The following is a 26,169-nucleotide window of genomic DNA, read 5'->3' as shown; positions in this document are numbered from 1 at the left end:
TGTGAAAACATGCGTGGAAACACCCCTGATGCTGGAATCAGCTACTCACAGCACTCTTTCTAGATAGATGTTTTACTAGCATCTTACATAACATCAATTCCCCTCGCTCAACCTCACTTGCCATCAATGATCCCAATGGAGAGGCCATCGTTGATTTGAGCATATCACCAGGTTGGAGATCTTGGTTGTAGACTGTACAATATTGGCTGAGATCGGTTTCCACAGCAACACTGCTGTGCAATTGAACCAACTATTGGCCATCTTACGTGAATGGATGGGTGTTTGAAAAGGCAAAAAGTATCCGGATTACATCTCCACCACAAATTACTTGCCATACAGTACATTGATAGTTTTCCTTCTGAGGCACTCACAAAAGGACATGGGCCTTTGTGAGTACCTCAGTCTCCCCCTCAAGTTACAAGTACAAATTACAAAAGAAAATTATAACAATATAACTCTGGCAAATGCCCAGAAGAAATGCGTCTACACTGTACATCAACCTGAAGAAAAACCCAAAGCAGAATTAGTTTTTCCATAGGAAATCTCTACTGAAGGCAAATTAATTCATGAAGTTAGACTCAGAGTCATTCAAAACATAGGGGCCTTATAACCAAAATGTTGATTGCCCTCTTAAGACCTCCCCAACACACTGTCCTGATCAGGTTACAGAAGTCAAGCACTCACTGCAGCATTCAAACAAGGTCGGTTTAGCAGCAAATGGAAGGAAAAAAAGATTTACTTTTTGTTTGTATTTTCCTTTTTTTCTTTTAACAAAGTGCTTTCTCTTTCCATACACGTAATATATACTATACAAARATAATATTTCGAAGAWACATTTCAGCTTAATCTATTTACAAAATGAAACACTACAAAAACAAACCATGGATGGTATATAGAGAATCTTGACTACACTAACAAAGTAGAATAAGATATTTTATTATAAACATAAAGTATCATTCTATTTTCTCCCCTTTTAATTCAAATCATGAGTTAATCAGTCTATGGCGTGCAGTGTGGGAGACCTGCTTTGCACAACAATAACATTGTCCCTCTACAGCAAACGAAAGGCATGTTCAGATAATGTAAGGACTAAAATAAGATGCTCACTGGATAAAATAAAACATTTTCAATTAAAACATGCCTTTTTTCCCAGCATAGGGACAATGGTACTGTTCCGCAGGGAGGGTTTGCAGCTGTGCCAGTTTGATTACATTTAGCCTTAAAAATCACCATATTCTCTTGGAATTAGAAAACCTAGTCTTTCAAATTGAGAAGATCGACAAGTTGCAGCAGCAAAGAGAGACGCTAGACCTAAAAGCATTCTCTCTCTAAAAGCTGCTCGTCTCATTTCGTCTGGGCTGAGATTTTAACAGGTTAAGACTACAATTGCAAGTATTCAATTGAGACTTATCATCCATTCATTTTCTATCAATCTTCCCCGTGACTCAGCGCAACAGAGGAGCTTGTGTCAAGAACTGAGGCGGAGGGCACAAAGAAACCAGAACGATGTCCATGATATTCAACCACTTACTTTCAGAACGCCTAAAAAACTATACCGTCTTCACAAAAAACAGAGGAACCCTTCCTTATCTTATGCAGAGTCACACTCCAGAAATGTATATCTCTCTCTCAAATGAAATACCTGCACACCAACAGAAAAAGGTCAAGGCAAATATTACAAAAATATTTTTTTTCTTTCTTTGTCCCCTCCTCTCCAAYGTTTCTCTGAATGTGAGGATAGACCTTAGAAATGTGTCATGCGTATTAAACGTATCAATTTGAAAAAGTGGCAATCCATAATAGATAGATATACGTGTACTGTATGCATGAATGGACAGTACTATAAATACACAACATAAATCACGTAATGTCAATGATGTATGTGTATCCATCTCACCTACATATATGATACAAGTTATATACCTTTTGGTTATTTGTGATTGACGTTTTGACAGGCAAAATAAAAAAAACATTATCCAAATTGCGCTCCATCCCTTTTCTACTTTGTGCCAAAGCACAATAAAAAGAGGTGGGAGTAGTAACTTCAGGAATCTATCAAAATGGTTCCAAGTAATCTACTTGAGAAGCCAACTGACAGAGCAAGAGCCTTTTAGAAAATGTTAATGAATGCTTCTTTCAGGACATAAATTGGACCCAAGCGAATTTCACAGTTCAATGAAAATCCCTGACCCTACCACATTTCCTACATTCAATACGGTGTCAGGTAAGCTGTGCAAAACCTTACTTTATCGGGCTAGTCACCGTTTTTGTTGCATGTGTCTTTGGTACAAAAAAAKCGAATCAAAATATATAGTGTGCAAATATTTTGAAATTCTATACGAATATTTTTTTTTAAACCCCTCCCATTCCTCCCAAGTACCGATAACCAAAGTAAATGTTTGTCAGAGCCATCTTATAATACAATGCACAGACTCTGTGGCATATATCTACATGTTCCATGTTCATATGTACATTCAGAATATTTTTAAAGAGCAGAAATACATTACAAACCCACACCTTGACGTTCCCTGCACCATGTTCTGCTCTCCCTCATTGTAAAATGGTCCACTATCCTTCAACCTCTGGGAGTTTTTGTAATCATCTCACTTTAAATACAAGGCACAATGAATAGTACTCTTATCAAATACAAATATGAACACCCCAAACTAAGGAATTTTTAACTTTTAGCACTCTCATCCCTACTTCGCAAGAAGACAATGGCATTTTCATTTGAAGACACTTCAAACAAAGTGTATATAGAAAGAGAAAATTGATTGTTGTAATCACATCATCTCGCTCATAGTCAGACGACTTAGGATCTTAGCCATGAATATAGTGGCCTTCTGCTCAAGTCCATTTGAAAGATCTTCTCAACTGCAAAAACACAGGACATTGGAACAGAACAATCAGGCTAAATCGCAAACCAACCTTCCTCACTGCATTCATGTCCTAAATGTGTAACCCCCAAACATTTACTATTTTTTTTAGAATCATTCCGTCAAAATATACTATTTCTTTTCTTAATATTCGTAGTATTTCAGGTGCTTCTGTGTTTTTGTTGCCTTATGATGTGGTTTGCAGGTTGACATGTATAGGGTTAAATTTTTTCCTCCTATGTAAATACCGTGGTACAAGAATGGGAAAGCAGACAACTGGCATCAATAGGTATTAGGTGTTCCTAACAGTATACACTATGGAATACCCAGTGGCTGTTCTTCACTGGGAACACAGTTCAATAAGGTGACATAATAACAAGGCAGCTGATTAAAGGACATGAGATTGACAGGAGAATATTTATATTGAATATCTCCTGTCGGCTCACTCTAAATAGAACTGCATCCTGTGTTGGCGTTCCCACTCTGGTACGCAGACATGAAACGGGTCGTTTGAACGCTACAGGAAATGGCTACAGCAAGAACTGATGATCATTCTGTTTTGCTTCACTTCTCAACATAAAACATTTCAGGAGGTATCGTTTCATATATTGGCTTTGAATTCGCAACACTGTGGCTCGTGAAGATCACTAGCCACTTGCAACAAATGGCAAGTAACAGACTACTAAGTGCAGAGATAGCTACTAGTTTCATTTCTGTACATGCGCATTGTGTGAATACATACATTTGAAGCTATGGTATATGTATGTCTTCCCACTCAGCATTGGGAATGCGTTTGCGGATGGAATGGGCATGCAGAGGGTGTGCCGTTACAGTGTGGGACAAGAATGGTGCGGGATGGCTTGGAGTGTGCCATCACCAGGCCTCTACAGGGCCTGTCTACACTCTAGATGTGGGTACGCGCAGCCCGACCAGACCTCCGGTGGGATCCCCCTTGCCAGTGTTCTCCAGGATCTGGTTCACAAAGTCAGAAGTCTCCCCGGCAACAGGGGACTTCACTGCAGAAAGAAACGTTTATAGTGTGCTGGTTATTTAGCTGCTTTTAACAGCCATTGTTAAAACTGTGTTTGGGCTCAAAACTCTCTGCAATCTTGATCAAATGCCGACTACCCAAAATATACTCAATAAGCTCAGGTTAGCTAAGGACGAGAGAGTGTCTGTGCCTCATTTCATGGCCATTTACTGAAGACAACCTACTGCACACTATATTTCTGTTGCTACTTAAGAAATACAAATCATCCTCATCTTACCAAGGGTTTCTTCGATGAGTTTGTCCAACGTTTCAGTCATGCTTGTTCCCTTGTCGCAGATATCCTGCACTCTGTTCACCATCTCTTCCTTTATGGTGTTGATGACAAACAGAAGCCGATCTGAAAAAATAGATAAATAAATAAATGACATTTTTCATTTTAAAAAGAGAGAGGTTGGCAAAAAGCCTTCCTTCCCTAAACCTCAAGGACATATTCCAGCCTACCAATCACACAATGTWCAAAACTGAAGATGGAAATTGACAGTGAGAAAAGTGTATTATTCAACATAACTGCTAAACCTATAAGACGTTCACTCAGTGCTCTAGAATTTAATGAAAAGCGGGTAAATTCAAGAGGGTGCTACTAAATTAATGTCTAAACCTAATTTTCTTTAGCCTATGTCATTATGAGTCACACAATCAATCATTAGATATTTCTCTACAATATTACAACCTTAATAGGCTTGTACTTAACAGTGTTGATTAAATAAGAAAGTTTGTTTGTGACCATTGCTAATTTAGACGGCGCAGCTCTTGGTTTTATCTCCTCCATATTTCGACGTTGGGAGGTGGTAAAATTAGGATGCGTTTCCGCGCTTTGGACCAATCAAAATCAACTTGATACTCTAGTAATTRCATCTCCAGATCCGTGGATTTCTATTCCTCTAACTCTGGTCAATCAATGTTGAGAGGGGTCGTTTTTATTGCAATTAAAAAAAGGGAAAGAATCAGAAATTCACAATGAACCTCAACTGGCCTGTACCCCCGCACACTGACTCGGTACCGGTGCCCCCTGTATATAGCCTCGTTAATGTTATTGTGTTACTTTTTATTTTAGTCTACTTGGTAAATCTTTTCTTCTTCTTGAACTACACTGTTGGTTAAGGGCTTGTAAGTAAGCATTTCACGGTAAAGTCTACACATGTTGTATTCGGCGCATGTAACAAATAAAGTTTGTTTTGAAAATCTGGATCAGATTTTTTTGCGGAGGTTAGGTATCGAAATTCAGTCTGTTAGCTTTGTTTATTTGAAGATATACAGTACCAGTAAAAAGTTTGGACACCTACTCAAATCAAGGGTTTTTATTTTTTTTATCCTACATTGTAGAATAATAGTGAAGACATCAAAACTATGAAATAACACATATGGAATCATGTAGTAACAAAAAAAGTGTTAAACAAATCAAAAAATATTTTACATTTGACATTCTTCAAAGTAGATACCCTTTGCCTTGATGAAAGCTTGGCACACTTGGCATTCTCTCAACCAGCTACATTAGATGGCCACCTGGAATGCATGTCAATTAACAGGTGTGCCTTGTTAAAAGTGAAGTTGTGGAATTTCTTTCCTTCTTAATGCGTTTGAGCCAATCAGTTGTGTTGTGACAAGGTAGGGGTGGTATACAGAAGATATCCCTACTTGGTAAAAGACCAAGTCCATATTATGGCAAGAACAGCTCAAATAAGCAAAGAGAAARGACAGTCCATCATTACTTTAACACATGAAGGTCAGTCAATCCGGAAAAWGTCAAGAACRTTGATATTTTCTTCAAGTGCAGTCGCAAAAACCATCAAGCGCTATGATGAAACTGGCTCTCATGAGGACCGCCACAGGAAAGGAAGACCCAGAGTTACCTCTGCTGTACAGGATAAGTTCATTGGAGTTACCAACCTCAGAAATTGAAGCCCAAATAGACCTCAAATTGCAGCCCAAGAGTTCAAGTAACAGACGTTTCAACATCAACTGTTCAGAGGAGACAGCGTGAATCAGGCCTTCATGGTCAAACTGCTGCAAAGAAACCACTACTAAAGGACACCAATAAGAATAAGAGACTTCCTTGGGCCAAGAAACACGAGCAATGGACATTAGACCAGTGGAAATTGGTCCTTTGGTCTGATGAGTCCAACCGTGTCTTTGTGAGACGCAGAGTAGGTGAATAGATGATCTCCACATGTGTGGTTCCCACTGTGAAGCATTGAGGTGATGTGATGGTGTGGGGGTGCTTTGCTGGTGACACTGTCTGTGATTTATTTAGAATTAAAAAGGCACAGTTAACCAGCATGGCTATCACAGCATTCTGCAGCGATACGCCATCCCAACTGGTTTGTGCTTAGTGGGACTATCACTTGTTTATCAACAGGACAATGACCCAACACACCTCCAGGCTGTGTAAGGGCTATTCTACCAAGAAGGGAGAGTGATGGAGTGCGGCATCAGATGACCTGGCATCCACAATCACCCGACCTCAACCCAATTGAGATGGTTTGGGAGGAGTTGGACCGTTGAATAAAGGATAAGCAGCTAACAAGTGCTCAGCATATGTGGGAACTCCTTCAAMACTGTTGGAAAAGCATTCCAGGTGAAGCTGGTTGAGAGAATGCCAAGAGTATTCAAAGCTGTCATCAAGGAAAAGAGTGGCTACTTTGAAGAATCTAAAATATATTTTGATTTGTTTAACACTTTTTTGGTTACTACACGATTCCATGTGTTATTTTTATATAGTTTTCATTCTTCACTAGTAAAAAATAGTAAAAATAAAGAAAAACCCATGAATGAGTAGGTGTCCAAACTTTTGACTGGTACTGTAAGTTTCACCAGCAAATCTAACTTTCTGGAAAAACATTGATAAGGAATAATAGTTATTAATAGCGTGTCCACACTTGACAGGTACTGTACACACACACACACAGCAGTCGGAAAGTATTCCGACCCCTTCCCTTTTTACACATTGCTACGTTACAGCCTAATSCTAAAATGGATGTAATAAAAAAAATTGAATCCTCAAATCTACACACAATACCCCATGATGAAAAATTGAAAACCGGTTTAGACATTTTAGCCATTTTATTTAAAATAAAACAGAAATAACTTATTTATATAAGTAATCAGACCCTTTGCTATGAGACTGTTTCTACAACATGATTGGACATGATTTGGAAAGGCACACACCTGTCTATATTAAGGTCCCACAGTTGACAGTGCATGTCAGAGCAAAAACCAAGCACGAGATCGAATTTCTGCAACATTGAAGGTCCCCAAGAACACAGTGGCTTCCATCATTCTTAAATGGAAGTTTGGAACCGCCAAGACTCTTCCTAGAGCTGGCCGCCCGGCCAAACTGAGCTATCAGGGGAGAAGGGCCTTGGTCAGGAAGGTGACCAAGAACCCGATAGTCACTCTGACAGAGCTCCAGAGTTGCTCTGTGGAGATGGTAGAACCTTCCAGAAGGACAACCATCTCTGCAGCACTCCACCAATCAGGCCTTTATGGTAGAGTGGTCCAGATGGAAGCCACTCCTCAGTAAAAGGCACAGGACAGCCCGTTTGGAGTTTGCCAAAAGGTTTTAAAGGACTCTCAGACCATGAGAAACAAGATTCTCTGGTCTAATGAAACCAAGATTGAACTCTTTGGCCTGAATACCAAGCGTCACGCCTGGAGGAAACCTGGCACCACCATCAAGCATGGAGGTGGCAGCATCATGCTGTGGGGAGGTTTTTCAGCGGCAGGGACTGGGAGAATAGTCAGGATCGAGAGATCCTTGATTAAATCCTGCTCCAGAGTGCTCAGGATCTCAGACTGGGGCGAAGGTTCACCTTCCAACAGGACAATGACCCTAAGCACACAGCTAAGACAATGCAGGAGTGGCTCCGGGACAAGTCTCTGAATGTCCTGGAGCGGCACCAGCCAGAGCCCGGACTTGAACCCGATCGAACATCTTTGGAGAGACTTGAAAATAGCTGTGCAGRAACGCTCCCCATACAACCGGACAGAGCTTGAGGATCTGCAGAGAATGGGGGAAACTCTGCAAATAGAAGTGTGCTACACTTGTAGCGTCATACCCAAGACGACTCTAGGCTGTAATCACTGCAAAAGACGCTTCAACAAAGTACTGAGTAAAGGGTCTGAATACTTATGAAAATGTGATACTTCAGTTTTTTTTATTCATATAAAATTTGCAAACATTTCTAAAAACCTTTTTTTRCCCCTCCTTTGTGATTATGGGGTATTGTGTAGATTGATGAGAGAAGAAAAAACAAACAATTTAATGCAGTTCAACATAATCCTGTAACGTGTGGAAAAAGTCAAGGGGTCTGAAAACTTTCCAAACACACTCACTATCTATCAGCTTAATTTTGTTTTGCATTTCAAAAAACCCATGTTATCACACACGAATCTGCAGCCACTAGATCGAATGTCAACTGACAAGCTAAATTAGCGCTGTTCTTCCCAAAAGCAGTGCCCGAGTTCTATTGAGCAGCGACCACTTTTTGGCCGTAATTACATTCTATTCACTCTAATCGCGTTAAATTCTCTGAGTAAATAGTCTAAGTATTGAAATATATACAGTGGGGAGAACAAGTATTTGATACACTGCCGATTTTGCAGGTTTTCCTACTTACAAAGCATGTAGAGGTCTGTAATTTTTTATCATAAGTACACTTCAACTTGTTCTCCCCACTGTARATGGTAGAGACATTGGGTTTGGACTACCGTTTTCTGATGCAATTCTTTACTGAATTGCATTTTTCATAAACATTGAATTKAATAATAATTTTATGGACGAACACCCTAAAACATACCATATTCTGTGCCCAGACCCCACAGCTTGACTTTATTGGCCTCATACTGAGCCTTCTTCTTCAGCCGACAGGCCCTGAAAAGAGAGACAAACAAGTGGTTTAAAGGCGTAGTAGCATTAGTGGTGGTGGTGGTAGTTAGTGGTGGTGGTAGTGGTGGTGGTGGTGGTAGTAGTGGTGTTTATCAAAGTTAACAAAGCAGAAAGGGATGGTTCTTGAGAGGGAGCATTGAACATATATAGTGGAATCCAAAATTACTGATACCCTTGATAGAGATGAGCAAAAATGACTGTACATAAAAAAAAATATTCAAATACAGATATTGTATGTTAAAACAATTGGGAAATGATTTTATACTAATACAATTGTTCAGATTTTTTTTAATTTTTTTTTTAAACAAGTAATAATTGACTCTCAAAGTTAGACACCCTTTAATTCAATAACTTTCAATACCTACACCTTAGGAGAATAACGGCACTGAGCCTTTTAAATATATGTTTTATGAGTTGGAAAACACATTGGCAGGGATCTTAGACCATTCCTCCATACAGAATCTTTCCAGATCCTTGATGGCACATCATGTGTTCGCTAACAGATCACGTGARTTCCATCTACTCAGAGATTGGACAATACACTCTTTGAAATGGAAACTGACAGTAAAAACACAATTTCTCAACAGAGGTTGAAACATTCATAACCGATGAACACTACAACGTACGAATTGATTTGCAATCTCGTTAGAAAATAGAATGTCTAGGTTGCACAGTAATATCGCTAATCGCTAATATTTGATATCACCACTYTGTTTCAAGGATTGAGAATCCACCTCAGGAAGCCTCTGTTGCAGCCCTATTGCAAAACGTTGATGTTATGGCCAATTAACCAGTTCTTGATGTGCGCTTGGGGTTATAGTCTTACTGGAAGATCCACTTGTGGCAAAGTTTCAGCCTCCTGGTACCATGTACCAGGATATTATAGCCAAAAACCTGCTTGCCTCTGCTATGAGGCAAAAACTTGGCTGCAATCAGTTCTTCCAGCAAGACAACTCCAAGCACAATCAAAATCCACAAAGAAATGGTTAATAGGCCACAAAATCAACATTTTGCGATGGCCATCTCAGTCTCCGGACTAGAACCCCATTGAAAACCTGTGGTTTGAATTGAAGAGGGCAGTCCATAAGCGCAAACAAAGGATATCAAGGATCTGGAAAGAATCTGTATGGAGCAATGGTCTAAGATCCCTCCCAATGTGTTCTCCAACTCATAAAACATTATGGTCGCGAGGTGAGGTTTTGAAAACAGGTGTKAATTTTTACCCCTACCTTTAAGAAAAAAAATTGCGTACCTATTAAACCAATTCTTTGTCTAAGCAATTGTATTAGTATAAAATWATATAATTTCCCCCAAAAAATMTACATACAATATAGCTCGGTAGTTGAATGTTTTATTTTATACAGACATTTTTGCTCATCTTCATCAAGGGTGTCAAATTTCAGACCCCGCTGTAACTGAGTGTTGAACATATGGAGGTTGAAAGGTGAGAATCCAGTACCTGGAGGCCAGTTTGTTCTTCTCCTTGCGGGAGCGAGGGCGGGCTGTGATGGGCAGCTCGCTGACCGGGGTCAGGTCGCTGATCACCTTGTTGAGCTTACGCAACTCGTTGCCAATCTGCAGCAGCTTCCGAGGGTTAGGGGTTAGGTCCTCCACGTCCGTCCGTCGAGACTTCTTCAGATTGTACTTCCCTGTTCACACAGCCAATCACCGAGCCGGTTAACCACTGAGACATTTCTCATTTGTCAGCAGGGACAGTCAGATGCATTTGTATCCAAATGGATTCATCCAAAACCCATGAATGTACATTATTAATAATGGAACAGCCATGTTACATGTATAACCTGTGATCTACTGTAAGTAATTAACTATGAAGCATGTGGCTTTGATCAGMTACAACTGTAAATGTGAGAATTCATACTTGAATAGGTAGTTTGTGGTGTGTGCTTCTATACTGAGCCAAAATATAAGCGCAACATGTAAAGTGTTTGGAGCGATGTTTCATGAGCTGAAATAAAAGATCCCTGAAATGTTCCATACGCACAAAAAAAAACYTACAAATTTTGTGCGCACATTTTATATCTCTGTGAGCATTTCTCCTTTGCCAAGATATTCCATCCACCTGACAGGTGTAGCATATCAAGAAGCTGATTAAACTACATGATTATTACACAGGTGCACCTTGTGCTGTGGACAATAAAGGCCACTAAAATTTGCAGTTTTGTCACACAACACAATGCCACAGACATCTCAAGTTCTGAGGGAGCGTGAAATTGGCATGCCTGCAGGAATGTCCACCAGAGGTGTTGCCAGATAATTTAATGTTAATTTCTCTGCCATAGGCCGCCTCCAACATTATTTTAGAGAATTTGGCAGTACGTCCAACTGGCCTCACAACCGCAGACCACTTGTAACCGTGCCAGCCCAGGACCTCCACATCCGGCTTCTTCACCTGCGGGATGGTTTGAGACCAGCCACCTGGACAGCTGATGAAACTGTGGGTTTGCACAAGCAAAGAACTTATGCACAAACTGTCAGAAACCGTCTCAGGGACACACATCTGCATGCTCGTCATCCTCACCAGAGTCTTGACCTGACTGCAGTTCAGCGTCGTAACCAACTTCAGTGGGCAAATGCTCACCTTCGATGGCCACTGGCACACTGGAAAAGTGTGCGCGTCAATGCCAATAGGCTGCAAAAAGGCCTCGATGATATAAAAATCTGTGAAGCTCAATCAGCCTTCATTAAAAGGAAGGAGTATTCATAACCATATACGATTAGTTTTAGATATTTTAGATTACAYTGAGATCATAGAAGATGATGGCTTTATATTGTTTAGAATTTTTTTTAAAGGCTTTTGACACTTTAGAGCACAACTTCTGAAAAGTGATAAAGATGATATATAATGACATTAGCAGTTCGCTAGCTATGAGTAATGGAACCTCCCCTCGTTTCTCTATTGCTAGAGGAATTAGGCAGAGTTGTCCAATATCTCCTCTTATTTATTTTAGCCAGATTTACTAGCTGTATTTCTTAACAAATCTGAGAATTTAAAAGGGGTCCGCTGTGTTTTTTTGAGGTGCAGAGTAGGTGAACAGATGATCTCCGCATGTGGAGTTCCCACCGTGAAACATGGAGAGGGTGGTGTGATGGTGCTTTGCTGGTGACACTAAGTGATTTAGGTAGAATTCAAGGCACACTTAACCAGCATGGCTATCGCTGCAGAATGCTGTGGTATGCSATCCCATCTGGTTTGCGCTTAGTGGGACAATCATTTCTTTAGGACAATGACCCAACACACCTCCAGGCTGTGTAAGGGCTATTTGACAAAGAAGGAGTGATGGAGTGCTGCATCAGATGACCTGGCATCCACCTCACCTCAAGCCAATTGAAATGGTTTGGGATGAGTTGGACCACTGAGTGAAGGAAAAGCAGCCAACAAGTGCTCAACATATGTGGGAACTCCTTCAAGACTGTTGGAAAAGCATTCCAGGTGAAGCTGGTTGGGAGAATGCCAAGAGTGTGCAAAGCTGTCATCAAGGCAAAGGTTGGCTAAATATAACATATATTTTTATTTGTTTAACACTTTTTTGGTTACTACATGATTCCATGTGTTATTTCATAGTTTTGAAGTCTTCACTATTATTCTACAATGTAGAAAAGAGTAAAAATAAAGAAAAACCCCTTGAATGAGTGGGTGTGTCCAAACTTTTGACTGGTACTAAGTTTCACCAGCAAATTTAACTTTTCTGGAAAAACATTGATTTGGAATAATAGTTATTAAAATGAATAGGAAATCAATTTTCAAAAGGCCTTTGGTTTGACAACGGTTTTCATTTTGTATGTGATTTGTTAGACAACACTGGGGAGTTTCTGCCGTTTGAGGAGTTCATTGGTAAATTTCAGGTTAATATTCCTCAGAGAGAATATATGAAGGTTTGCAAAGCAATTCCACTTCCTTGGACTTACTAAGAACACTTTGTTATATTATGAGGTTGTTCCTACTTTTCCAAGTTTACAAATTAATGACTTGAACCTTTTGGATAATAAACTTCAACAATAAGTGGATACGATTGGTAGTTAATTAAGTAATTTTTGGTGATTATAATTCAATATATTGCTATGGAAGTTACCAACCCATGCTATGGTCAAAAGTGACAACCTTTTACCTTAATTGACCAGTTATCCCAAAAGTTAGACACTCATTTTAAAATATCCTGTTAATGATTTCTAGCCATAAGCTACGGACAACAAACACAATTTTATCAATGGCAATTTGAACGCACAAAGATACCATGATGAGATCATGAGGTCCATTGTCGTGCCATTCATCACCTCATGTTTCAGCATGATAATGCATGGCCCCATGTCGCAAGGATCTGTACAGAATTCCTAGAAGCTGAAAATGTCACAGCTCTTCCGTGGCCTGCATACTCACCAGACATGTCACCCATTGAGCATGTTTGGGGATGCTCAGGTTTGACGTGTACGTCAGTGTGTTCCAGTTCCCYACAATATCCAGCAACTTACAGCCATTGAAGAGGAGTGGAACAACATTCCACAATCAACAGCCTGATCAACTCTACGCAAAAGAGGAGTGTCGCGCTGCATCTGGTCACACCAGATACTGACTGGTTTTCTGATTCACGGCCCTTTCCTTATATGAACTGTAACTTAGTCAAATCCTTGAAATTGCTGCATGTTGCATTTATATATTTTTTCAGTGCACATGTGACCACTGACCAGTATGAGTGTGTGTGTTTATGAGAGAGATAAAGTTGTGTGTCTCACCGTGGTGTGGGCCGTTCCTCTGGTAGAGGTTGCTGGGCAGGGTCTGTCTGTCCCACTCGGAGGGCTTGAGCATGCGCTCCTGCTTGGAGGGGGTGAGCTGCTCGCTGTACTCCCAGAAGTAGCGGCGTTTGCCCCTCTTCCTGGAGATCCCRGCTGTCAGCCCCTTCACGTCCCCCACTGTGTCATTGTCACATCCTGATTACAACAGACAGGACAGGGATGAGGGAGAGAGAGGCGAGGGAACAACACAAGAAAGAAAGATCAGAAAGAAAAGATTAGAGGGAGATAAGGGTGAGGATGAGATAAGTGCATAGAGCTTCAGTTGATCACTTATAAAACAGWATAAATAAACCATTGAGCCTGATGATCATACTGTCCCAATCGCATAGGCGGGAATTCCGACTCGAGAAAGCATGCACTTTTCTTTCCATGTGTATTCTGACCCTGAACTTAAGCAGGAGAATAGCATGATATTCACCCGCTATACGTTTTGGGGTGGAGATCAAAGAAATTAAGGTGTGTCTACAAATATGCCGTATTCTGACCTTGACTTAATTCCTACATAATTCCACCACCTTTACGCGCAATGAAATTATGAACTTGTCGGTTCCAAGAGGAACACATTTTTTTTCTTCTCTTCTCCCCCCGATAGAAATAACTGTAATTTACAAATTGATAAGCACTTTTGGTAAGAGCTAGGTAAATGAGTAAGCCATTTGGATAAGGGGATTGTGAATATACAGTAAATTAAAATTGTTTTAGATCCAATTTACCTTATGGCACTAATGGAAGAAAACTGAAGCATATCAACATATTACCTTTTCCACAGTGAAGTTTATGAAATGCTGGCTTTATAATTTGCAGGGATGAAATTTGGAGACCCAAGCTATAGGCGTCTGTAGCCATGCGCAAATGATAGTATAGCGGCAAATGTACCGGGTTGATTTCTAGAATGTTTTATAATATGCCCGGACTTTTCACTATATTTTTCATAATTTGTATCGTGTTAAATATCAGCCACTATCGGTAGCCACCGTCAGTTATACCCACATATATTTATAACTGTTAGTTTCCTTACATTTAGCATCAATCCATTACATAGTTTACCTTTCTTTCCTCTGTCACGTTTGTGTTGTTCCTGAGGATCGCTAGCAATAGTGGATCATATTAGGCTGACGTATTACAAGTTGTGCAATAATTTGGGACATGTAGCCTATTTGAATCGTTATGGAAYGCAGACCACACAGAGCAGTTTAAACCTGGAGCCTGGCACACAGTTGACGAGGACTGGACCGTTGTCATCACAGTTCCATGATTAGTGAGGATTATTAGGGTAGATTTATAGACTACTATATAGACTACTGTTCAACCCCTATTGTACACTTTTTTCGCCTTACAATATTTCATGGATTGAACAATTGAATATGGCAACATTCAGGATGAATCAAACCACTKTTTTTGATTCACAAATATATTTTGTGTGTAAAGGCTCTCCAAACCTGTGTTTTTATTATTCACAAATACTTTCCTAACCATAAATAATATTACAAGATCAGAGTATTTTTTTCCCTGACAAATTGGTGCTGAACAGGAGTGGAATATGAGTGCATTTACATGGCTTTCTTTCATTGATCCCTAATATTCTGAACCGTTCCCTCCATATATTCTAGGGAGTCTGTTGAGAAAAGTCTAATTAAAAAAAGGTACACCAAATTTAAAGGGAATGCTTTAGATAAATCGACGAGAAAACCCGTTTGCCAGCAAGTGGGAAAGTTCTCAGTGGTTGAATGAAATGGTATTCAGCACTCGCAAGGGAAGTATGCATGCAATGCCCGTTACGCACCTGCATAAGTATTCATAAATCTGAATACCAACTACTGAGAAGTGCGTAGCAAAGGCGTATATTTCTTAAGTCTGAATCAGGCCCATAGAGAACGGCAAGGCTCACATAGACACCCAAAACACAAACATGACCCCATTCTCCAGATCCTTTTACAACATGGGTATTCAACCAGGGGTCCGAGGGACTGCTGGGGGTTTGCAAAAATATGTTAGGAATATTGCTATCAACAGAATATAAAAAAATCTACAATAGAGCAAATGACACTCATTGTAGCAAATTACTCACTCTGCAGTATCTAAAAGGTTTTGAAAAAGCACCCGTGAATAGACTGCTGGCAAGCTTCCTTGACTTGGACATTTTTGCCAACACAAAAAWGCCAACACAAAGGCTAACCTTTGTTTAACCAGCTAAATAGCAGCTCATACGGAAAATGTGTTTTGAGTCACCCTTCTAGCTAAAAGGCTGTTAAGAGTTTACACTTCCTCTTCCAATTATAATGTGGGGAGGTCAAAATAATGAAAAACTATCTACCAAATCTATTTATTTAAAAATGTTGATTACTTCTCCTTGCCATTTTCATTCACAAGACATGTGAAGGAAAAAAAGAAAGAAGTTTGCTAACATACTATGGGGGTCCCTGGGTCGCCAGTTTGCCTGGGGGGGGTCCCTGGACAAGAAAAGGTTGAAATCCCCTGCTTTACAATACAGAATGACTCACTGTAACACAATGGGCCAGATCAAGGATTTCCAACAGGGAACAAGTGAACCTATCACAAATGTTATTTTAATAAAACATTTCCCGGCCTTCAGCTACAAAGAGATTCCCATCAAGAAATATAGGTGATGTTTTCTTTACAGGGAGCTGACATTAGTAATATACCCGCTGTTCTGAAGTGGGCACCTTCAGCGACTAACTTTACTTCACATGAAAAACAAAAAATGGTTACTATAATTTAAGGTGCATAGACATTGAAATGACTACCTGATACATGGCTACCTGGCTCGGAGAAGGTGTCACTCATGTCGTCATCTTTATCGCCCTCATAATCATCATCCTCCTCATCATCATCATCATCCTCATCATCATCATCATCGTTCTCAGAGAGCTCATGCTCGCTGCCGAAACCCTCATCATGATCTTCATCCAGCTCCACCCCCTCAGCATCTTCCTCATCCTCCATCTCCCCCACCTCTTCTTCTTCCTCCTCCTCCTCCATCTCAGTGAGGGTTTTCCCAGCCAGCCTGGCTCGAGTTAGGAACAGGGAGTAGTTGTGCTCCTCTTCCTTCTTCTTGTCAGAGACTGGGTCAGGTCCCAGGGCACTCCCGCTGGCAGTCAGCAGAGTCTCGCTGGCCTTGGCCCCAGCCACAGGGTAGTGGAGGATGGGGGGCACAGCTCCAGATGTGCCCACTGAGGCGGGGGGCATCTCCCGGCAAGGTAGCTCTTCTCTCTTCTCATAGGCCAGGATGCTGGCAGAGGCAGAGGCTGCAGTAGCAGCCACAGGGGCAGCACAGCCAGATGTGGTGGCCACCTCAGGGGGCTTGCTGGGGTACGGGGAGTGGTCTTCAGACTCAATCTGATGGGAGGCCATGGGCATGTCGACTAGGGGCCGGCGAGGCATGCTGACGCGAACCGTGGCCTTGCGCACATAGTCGTTGCAGTGGTGGCCCAGAGCAGCCATCTTGCTGGGACCCTGGGCCTTGGACATAGTCTCTGTGGTGGAGGGGACAGGCCAAGTGGCGCTCAGGGAACCCTCTGCAAAGTCACCCAGGGGGTCCCTGACCAGGTTGGAGCAGGAGGCGGAGAACGAGGGGCCGGGGCGGGCGGCCATCTTCTTGCCCAGGGAGAGTGGGGGGAGGGAGGTGTGCTGCTTCTGGCCCCCCATCAGCAGATCAGGGTGGTAAAGCGTGTCACACACAGGTGGTTGCGAGTCCTCGCTGTTGAGCTGGGCCAAGGTGGGGGTCTGGCCAATCACCTCCTCGTCCTGGTAGGGGCTGGAGAAGTCATCCAGGCCTGCCTCCTTGGTGCCCCAGATGTCACAGCTGGTAAAGCGGGTGTACTTGGTCATGTCCTCCCAGTACGTATCCCACTGCTCAAAGTTAGAGCTGTAGTCCGGGTCACTGTCCACCAGCTCCAAGAGGTACTCCCCACACTCCATCTCCTTGTAATCCCCCACTGTGAAGTGATCACCTTTAGGGCTTTGGCGATTGGTCATATCTCTATCCTGGGGAGGAAAGGGAAGTATAGAGATAAAAAGCTACATTAAAATGTATGTTATTGTCTTACAGATGTGTGATAAGGCTAAGTATGCAACCATATTCACTCAACAATATTGTGTGTGTAAATAAAGAGATGTTACATCTTTATAATTGTATTGCCATATCGGGTTGTGTTCTCTACTAGGCCACCTCTCTATCCTGATTCTATGTGAGCTCTGTAAACTGTGATCTTGCCCGGAGGCCGCTTTGCATGGAGAACACTTACCAGTTCGTACATGAAGTCTGGGTCTGTGTTACTCGCCAACAGGTCCGTGCTGGTTAGTGCCTGGTCAGCAAAAGTATAATTTTGAAAGAAATCCCCAAAGGGAAGATCCATTCCACTGATGCTGGGCTAAGGATAAATAAACATTCCAAACTATTGAAAAGGTGCAGAGATGATTAGTCGTAGTTTAAAAGAGGCCATCTGTTTTTAGGCTTTACAAACAACGGAGTAACACAAGCTTATATTTTAGGTACTGATGGGGTATGACAGTTCATGAGGCATTTATAAATGTATATTCTTCAAGAATCAGTGGGTATAGTACCACTTTAAACATTTAGTTAAGCATGGGGAGTAACAATGAACATACAACATTTGTGGTGTTGTGTACGCCAGGATGAATGTGGGAATGTTCCCATGAACGTTCCCATGACCAACGTTGGAACTCGCCGTATATCATCCACGGTGTAATTGCAGGACAACTAGGCCTAGGTCTGTCAGTTTTAAGCTACAGACTCAGGAAAACAATGTGTGAACATTTGAGATGCATCGTTATGGATAAAGGTAATCAACTGTCCAGCAACCTAGTTGTTTTTGCTGAAGAGGTTGTTTGTGCTGAAAGTTGGTCAATTGTAAGATAAAGGCGAGACCAGTGACTAAAGTTGGAACACTTCTAAAGAACCCTCCCTTCCATTACCTGAGGCATCGCCGAGCACCGATCTCTGTTCCTTATGGTGAATTATTCTTCCACCTCGTGTCCCAGTCGTCTTTGGATGATATCAACCACCAGTAGAAAAATAGATGGGTTAAGCAACAAAGTCTTCTTTATTGTGGAAAACTCAGTGACTCATGTAAGTCTCGCCTTCTTCTCTTCTGATCCCTGGTGTCTGGAGCGAGATGAGAGAACACAGGGGGAATGGAAGGGTTAAATTAGTAAGATATGACATATGTTTGCACATTTCACTACTTCACCTTCATACTAGGTAGACTTGACAGCATATGGCACTCCTACAATCTAATACGCAATAATGTAACTTCTCCTACAATCTGAGATTCTGTGCAGATCGTCAAACACTGCTTCTGAAAGTGCCTGTCAAGACCGGCTGTTCATTTAAATCGGAACACAGCCTAATTCCATCAACTCTAGTGTGAGCGAGCTTAACTCACGACTGCGTTGGTGACGCTCAGTGCAAACTGTGGGCCCTTCCATGCTTGCCCATGTAAAAGAGACCTTGTCGAAGCCGAGTGACGTTGCAGACATTGTCCGGTTGCAGCCTTTCGGATCCAGAAAATGAGTTTGATGCGAAACAGAATTTGAACCAACACGGTGTCTAGGCTATTTTTAAACYATTCTAGCTAGCTACCTTTCCCCACTGCCTACTAAGAGTCACAAACAGAGGGAGCAGAGTCGCTGCGTGCCGTTTGCATAACAAATCATGAGAAATATGCTGGGGAGAGCGGGCACTGTTCTGGCCAGCTGCAACACCAAGCAAAACAATCCAGCTCCTTAAAAAATGTTTTGATTCAAATTAAGCAAAAAAAAATTGCCAACATATCCCGGAGAAGATTGAATGTCTCTGCTGTAACCAAGAAGCTTGATCTTGACATCTAGCCACTTAGTAAGTTAGCAAACCAAATGCATAGCTGAAGCCCTYAGCTGGATATAATTTATTTGACATACATCTTAGATTTCTTATAMTTATACTTAACTTATAATTAAGCACGCAGGTGCCRCAACCTCCAAAATACCCCGGTATAAACGGTATATCGCCCAAGCCTAGCGGATGACGTCATTTCCTCCTGGTGTGCGTATCATCTGTCTGCTTTTGCATACATCTCAGCCCGCAAAAGAAGAAGAAAAAAAAAACTCCCCCCTCCCCAAGCCAGCTAGCACACTTTAGGAGTGAACAGAGTCGTGATATGCCACGCAAAGGAAAACTTTTGAGCCATCTGTACGAGTGCAGTCCTGGTCCTGCGAAAATCCACCCACCTGTTAGAGCAACTCAAATGACTGCGATTGTGTTTTTTGGGGGYGGCACTGTGGGGAAGCCCTTGCTGCAATCGGCTGATGCCATGCAAAACTGCCTGCCTGGTTACTGCACTGAACTGCCATTTTAATATCTTTGTCCTCTCTACACAGGCATCCCCCTGGAAGTTAAACACACTGCATGATGTATTGCCTTCTGRGACCATTTCTAAAATCCACGCTACAGAGTAGGTCTCTCTCTTATGTTTATGATTGACCACTCACTTCCTAGTCAGATTTCTGATGATTGGTTTCTGTTGACGGCCGAATAAMGAACTGAAAGAAAAGCGAAAGGGCAGAAATAATAGCAGAATTCAGACAAACTACTATGTGCCACACCCCCTGTATTGACAGCAGTGTATTACATTTAGATTAGGGTAGGCTACATGTTTTAGCCTTTTGGGTGCATGAATTAACATTTTGAAACTAGATATCACCAGAGACTAAAGCACAATGGCTTCTTCATTATGCTAAGCACACAGGTGGACAGGTTAAGTCAGTTTACTATGGGCACTAAACTGATATGGGTCACAATGGATGGCACCAGCTGTTCCTGATGAACACAACTTCACTCTGCATTGGCTGGCTTCAAAGGTCTCTCAACACAAGTGGAAAGGCATTAAGCCCTTCAAGGCCTTAGGAAACATGAGCCCACCTTTACAATCTGATTGTGTGGGATAAAAGAGACAGCCACACTCCTGTACCAACTACAAGGTGGAAGGATCTCACCCACCGGCACACAAACATCAACATCAGTGTTTTCCCTATATTAATTTGGCTGCAGCAGGCAAAAAATAACATTGAGATCTTAAAATGTTTTCAGAATAAATGACTAAAACCAGATAAAAAGTATGTAGAATATCTATTTTTAAATAAGATCATATTTGAGAACTACACTGAACAAAAATATAACGTAACTTGTAAAGTGTTGGTCCCATGTTTCACGAGCTGAAAAGATGAAAAGATCCCTGAAATGTTCTATACGCACAAAAAGCTTTTCTCAAAAATGATGTGTACACATTTGTTTACATCCCTGTTTGTGAGTCTTTCTCCTTTGCCAAGATAATCCATCCACCTGACAGGTGTGGCATATCAAGAAGATGATTAAACAGCATGATCATTACACAGGTGCACCCTGTGCTGAGGACAATTAAATGCCACTCTACAATGTGAAGTTGTGTCACAACACAATACCACAGATGTCTCAAGTTGAGAGTTTGCGTTTGGCATGCTGACTGCAAGAACGTCCACCAGAACTGTTGCCAGAGAATTTAATGTTAATTTCTCTACCATAAGCTGCCTCCAATGTCATTTTAGAGAATTTGGCAGTACGTCCAACCGGCCTCACAACCGCAGACCATGTGTATAGTGTCGTGTGGGCGAGCGGTTTGCTGATGTCAACGTTGTGAAAAGAGTGGTCCATGGTGGTGGTGGGGTTAAGGTATGGGAAGGCATAAGCTACAGAAAACAAACGCAATTGCATTTTATCAATGGCAATTTCAATGCACAGAGATATCTTGATGAGATCCTGAGGCCCATTGTTATGCCATTCATCTGCCGTCATCACCTCATGATAATGCACTGCCCCATGTCGCAAGGACCTGTACACAAATCCTGGAAGCTAAAAATGTCCCAGTTATTCCATGGCCTGCATACTCACTAGACATGTCACCCATTGAGCATGTTTGGGATGCTCTGGATCGACAGCATGTTCCAATTCCCGCCAATATCCAGCAACTTCGCACAGCCATTATAGGGGAATGGAACAACATTCCACAATAAGCAGCCTGATCAACTCTACGCCAACGAGATGTCGCGCTGCATGAGGCAATGGTGGTGACACCAGATACTGACTGGTTCTGATCCACGCCCCTACTTTTTTTTTTTAAGTATCTTAAAATCCATCCATTTGGGCCTAATTTATTTATTTCAATTGCCTGATTTCCTCATACGAACTGTAACTCAGTAAAATCMTATAAATTGTGGCATGTTGCGGTATAATTTTTTGTTCAGTATAACAACCAAAATAAAAACTAGACAGTAAGGGAAAATCTTAAATTCCCAAAATGTAATGGCATTGGGCCCCCATTGATTTTGTTATGTTTGAGTCACTAATTGCAGGACATTAACTTTAAAAACAGCAAACATTTTTTTCAAGAAGAGGGCCTCTAAAATTGTAAGTGTTAGACCACGCCATTGGCCATGTCCATTAACCCCCGCACGCTAACTTTGCCACCTATGTCGATAAAAAAAATATAGGGGAAACACTGAACATAACACCATTCTCAGAAAGGGAAAATCATAGGGCACATCAAATCAAATCTTATTTGTCAAATGCCCTGAATAAAACAGTTGTAGACCTTAGAGTGAAATGCATGTGACATCATATGAATGCGCTCTCATAGTTCACCCTGTTTTGGACTGATAGATACAACAGTTTGATACCTGCCTACAAGGCCAACTCAGGATGCTGCYAAGTTTCATTGCCTGCTTTCATACCAGTATCCAGTAATCTGACACCACATAAAACAACTAATATGTACTATACTACCTAGACCATGTTAAGAATACCTCACTTTCGGTTCTTGATGGCCACGCCATTTTCATAACTGACATGTCACAGGATGAATCTAACTGTAAAGCAGACAAGCTGTTATCTCTGTGGCCTCAACGTGAAACCTGGTCGTACTCTGTGGCTTTGCTTGTCAACAGGAAGAACTGATCATATATACCCTGACTATTTGCATTGCCCCCCCTCTTTTACACCTATGCTACTCTCTTATCATCTATGCATAGTCACTTTAATAACTACCTACATGTACATATTACCTCAACCAGTGCCCCCACACATTGACTCTGTACCAGTACCCCCCTGTATATAGTCTCGATATTGTTATTTTACTGCTGCTCTTTAATTACTTATTTTATTTCTTACACATATATTTTTTWACTGCATTGTTGGTTAGGGGCTCGTAAGTAACCATTTCACTGTTGTATTCGGTGCATGTGACTAATAAAAGTGTATTTGATATAGGCATATTGAAATATGCTTRTTTTTTTTTWWGGCCAGGATAGGAGTATTCTAGAAACACAGGGTCCTCCCCTGTGCCCCTTTGCCGTGCACAAAAAAAATATAGAACTAGCACTGCTACATATGTCCAAGTTTCATATTATTCTGCTAATATTGAAGGTAATATTAAAGGTGAGCAAAMATCCAAGGCAAAAATGTGTGGTATTCTCAGCATGCATCGCATTCTGCATCAAATTTGTAACGCTGGCCACCCCTAAGTTTATGGTGGAAAATCGATCACATACGCAGAAATTGGCTAAAAGTATTCACATCTATCACCTATAAACTAGATTTAGGCCCCGATTGCTGTCTAGCGTTACAGGCGATGAGGATCTAGCTAATGATTAATGAATACCTCGGCAAAATCTGACTTTCAGAGAGGCATATGGTCAAATATATATATATTAATATACCGGCTTGTCGATAAATAAACCGTAAAAAAATACAATAACTAATCAACTGAATTTATATATATTTTTAGGCTGACCCACTAACACTACACCGACCCTGACACAAACAAATGCAACGTCAAACCAACGTACTACTTGGGCCAACGCCCACGCAATCCTACAGTCCTATTGGTCAAAACGCAGTCATAGCCCGCCTTAAAATATGCGCGAATGGTCGACATTGATGCCAATCGTAGGAGGTACTTCAGAGAAAAACATAGCCCATCTCAATATAACTAGGTTGAGACAGAAAACAAACAATTCAAAGGCTTGTTTGTGTGGCCTAAATAGCTAATTAAATACATGCAAAATGACCCCATGACACGTAGAATTCGCATAGGGGATAATTTTACAGAAGTCTATGTTATCCTCTTATTATAAATCTTACAGAATACACGCATGTCTAGCTTTGTCATATAGTCAATATAACAAACACGCGACACGGAGATTTCAGTAACTGAACAAAACTAGCTCGCTAAGCATTGACGACTGTCCGGACTAGTTGACTCCTTCAAATCCCCGAAATGCCAATCTGTCAACTGTTGTATTTTTTCTCTACTCAGTTTACCTAGAATGTTCTCGATCTCTCTCTAGCAGCATACTGGTTGTGGTTGGGGGGAGGGGAGGGGGGCGTGTACCCTGAGAGGATTTTGATGTGTGTTGATTTTAGTTGACCAATACATGTATTAAATTGGGGAATGCCTGATTGGCAGCACCTGGCTTCAACATCGTCATGATTAATCAAGTTTACACTTTTAATCTTGTAAACACCAAAAAATATTTTGTAAAATAAAGCTCTTGTAACGAYCTACAATGCTCCTGCACATATAGTACCTATTCGTGATTTAATTTTTTTTTCAAATAGGTAAGCGGTTTTAGTTCACCAGGATTTCACACGAAACAAGCTAAATCTTGTTCCCTACCAACTACAGTATGGCCTCCGTCCCGCCCCTCTCACAGCAGCAGATACAACTAGCTAACGTTAGCTTACCAAGAGGTGAGAAGCATCCAGCGAAAAAACATGATGCACAAAGTTTTCAAATGGTTTGAAAAACGTTCAACTCACCGTTAGAAACCCCATGTGAAAGTTTTGTGTCGTGTTTCGCTTCGTGTTTAATCCTATCTGAGCAATAATAAAGCCATTTCAATGGAGTCCACGCTGCCTTCCTCTTGCATTTGTTTTGTTTATCTTCTTCCTGACGGGTTCCTGGAAAGCGCGTGACTTGCTAGTCATGTGGTCCTTCACGGACCAATCGCAGCAAGGCTTTAGGATTGACCCAAAACATTGTACATACATTACAGTAGGCTACTGCACACCATGAATAMCATTGCACACACTTCATATGCTATAATACAGTTATCCAGACATTTTTATTATATTTTTTCCAAAAACCCAAGGTTACAGTTATTTGGCAAGAAACCCAAGTCTTGTTTCCTAAGGATTCACAAATGAAAGACTATAAATACCGTCTTTTATTAGATTTGCCATAATACTKTCTCTTATGTACTGTGATTTGACTATTGTTACCTCTTGGGGAAAATCACACAGACTAGGTTAACTTCACATAAAACATACAAATACATGAKAAAGAAGTACAAAACAGTTATAAACAAGGAAAGTTATATATTGGAATTCTATTTCCACACTATTCATATGTGCATATTCATAGTCTTATATACAGTTAAATATGATCTTAAGAGAGAGGCGCTGTGATACYATATGTTTTTTATCTGCTTTTTAAAGCTAAACTTTATTTTTGCCTGAGTGACCTGAGTAACCTCTGGTGACAGAGTATTCCACTATGACGTGGCTCGCTATATAACTGAGAGGTGCATTAAACCTGTTTTTGGTTTGGGTACAGTGAAGAAACCCATAGTGGCGTGTCTGGTGGGGTATCTATGTCTGTTTGAAGTGTATGCAAATAGATTATACAAGTGGTTAGGCATTTTCAACGCACAAATGTTTCTACAAGAGAAGTAGTCAATTTCTCCTCAACCCTCAACCATGAAAGACTATTATGCATGTTGGTGATGTTAGGTCTGTGAGRGCAGTTAAGGGCAAAGAGTGCTGCTTTGTTTTGAGCAGGCTGCAACTTTGCTTGGTCTTTCTTTGCTGCACCTGACCATATTGCCAGGTCAGTTGTAAAAGTTAAATCATTCAAATAAGAAACCACCTAGAAAGCTGTTATTCAATTTGATAATGCTTGGCTAGTGTCTCTACATAGCTGAGACGTTTTAGGAGTACCCATAAATACATTTTAGGCCTAAAGTGTCAGGACCCGGTGCGAGAAACAGTCACTAATAATCGTCAGAACCCAGAAGATGAGGCAGACACAGCAGTACTAGAGATGGTGGTTTAATTAAAGAACAAKATCTTCAGGCAAAGAAACTAAATCCACAATGTCCAAAAATAAAGCCAAGAGGKACAAAATGGAAATCCTCCAAAATACAAAAGAAACTCCACAAAGTGGTAAAAAACAGCAGGGAAAAACAAACCTCAAAAGACTACTCAAATAATACACAAGAACTAAACCAGAGAACCTCTGGAAAATCCAACAAGAGAAATATCTGTATAAAACAAGGCTTGGGCTGGGGCTGGGTGCTAACTTACAAACACTGAGCAAGGAACTGAGGAACACACAGGGTATAAATACTAACAAGGGAATGACCTACAGGTGCAAACAATAATTAGAGCAAGAAAAACAAAAGGTACAAAAAAGGTGCAATGGGGACATCTAGTGACC

At 41.1% G+C, this 26,169-nt stretch overlaps 1 protein-coding gene across 3 annotated transcripts; it reads right to left on the bottom strand.

Moving 5' to 3' along the window:
* Nucleotides 1-3,673: 3,673 nt before the first annotated feature.
* LOC111982070 (CREB3 regulatory factor) lies at nt 3,674-24,622 on the bottom strand. 3 transcript variants are annotated; one of them, XM_024013607.2, is made up of 9 exons: nt 24,492-24,622; nt 18,578-18,767; nt 17,887-18,012; nt 16,387-17,626; nt 13,562-13,756; nt 10,272-10,461; nt 8,724-8,797; nt 4,145-4,264; nt 3,674-3,892 (listed from the first exon to the last, which is right to left on the bottom strand). In XM_024013607.2, exons 2-9 carry the CDS (start codon nt 18,584-18,586, stop codon nt 3,774-3,776), a joined length of 2,073 nt encoding a protein of 690 aa, XP_023869375.1. In that variant the 5' UTR covers nt 18,587-18,767; nt 24,492-24,622; the 3' UTR covers nt 3,674-3,773. The 3 variants fall into 3 exon arrangements, with proteins under 3 accessions (XP_023869375.1, XP_023869376.1, XP_023869377.1); XM_024013608.2 differs by having other exon boundaries at nt 16,402-17,626; XM_024013609.2 differs by lacking the exon at nt 24,492-24,622 and having other exon boundaries at nt 17,887-17,946; nt 18,578-18,665.
* Nucleotides 24,623-26,169: the final 1,547 nt, after the last annotated feature.

Source organism: Salvelinus sp. IW2-2015, linkage group LG20 (genome assembly GCF_002910315.2).
Source record: "Salvelinus sp. IW2-2015 linkage group LG20, ASM291031v2, whole genome shotgun sequence".
Taxonomy (NCBI): Eukaryota; Metazoa; Chordata; class Actinopteri; order Salmoniformes; family Salmonidae; genus Salvelinus; species Salvelinus sp. IW2-2015.
Note: the sequence above shows the minus strand (reverse complement) of the source record. Positions and strands in the feature narration are given on the sequence as shown.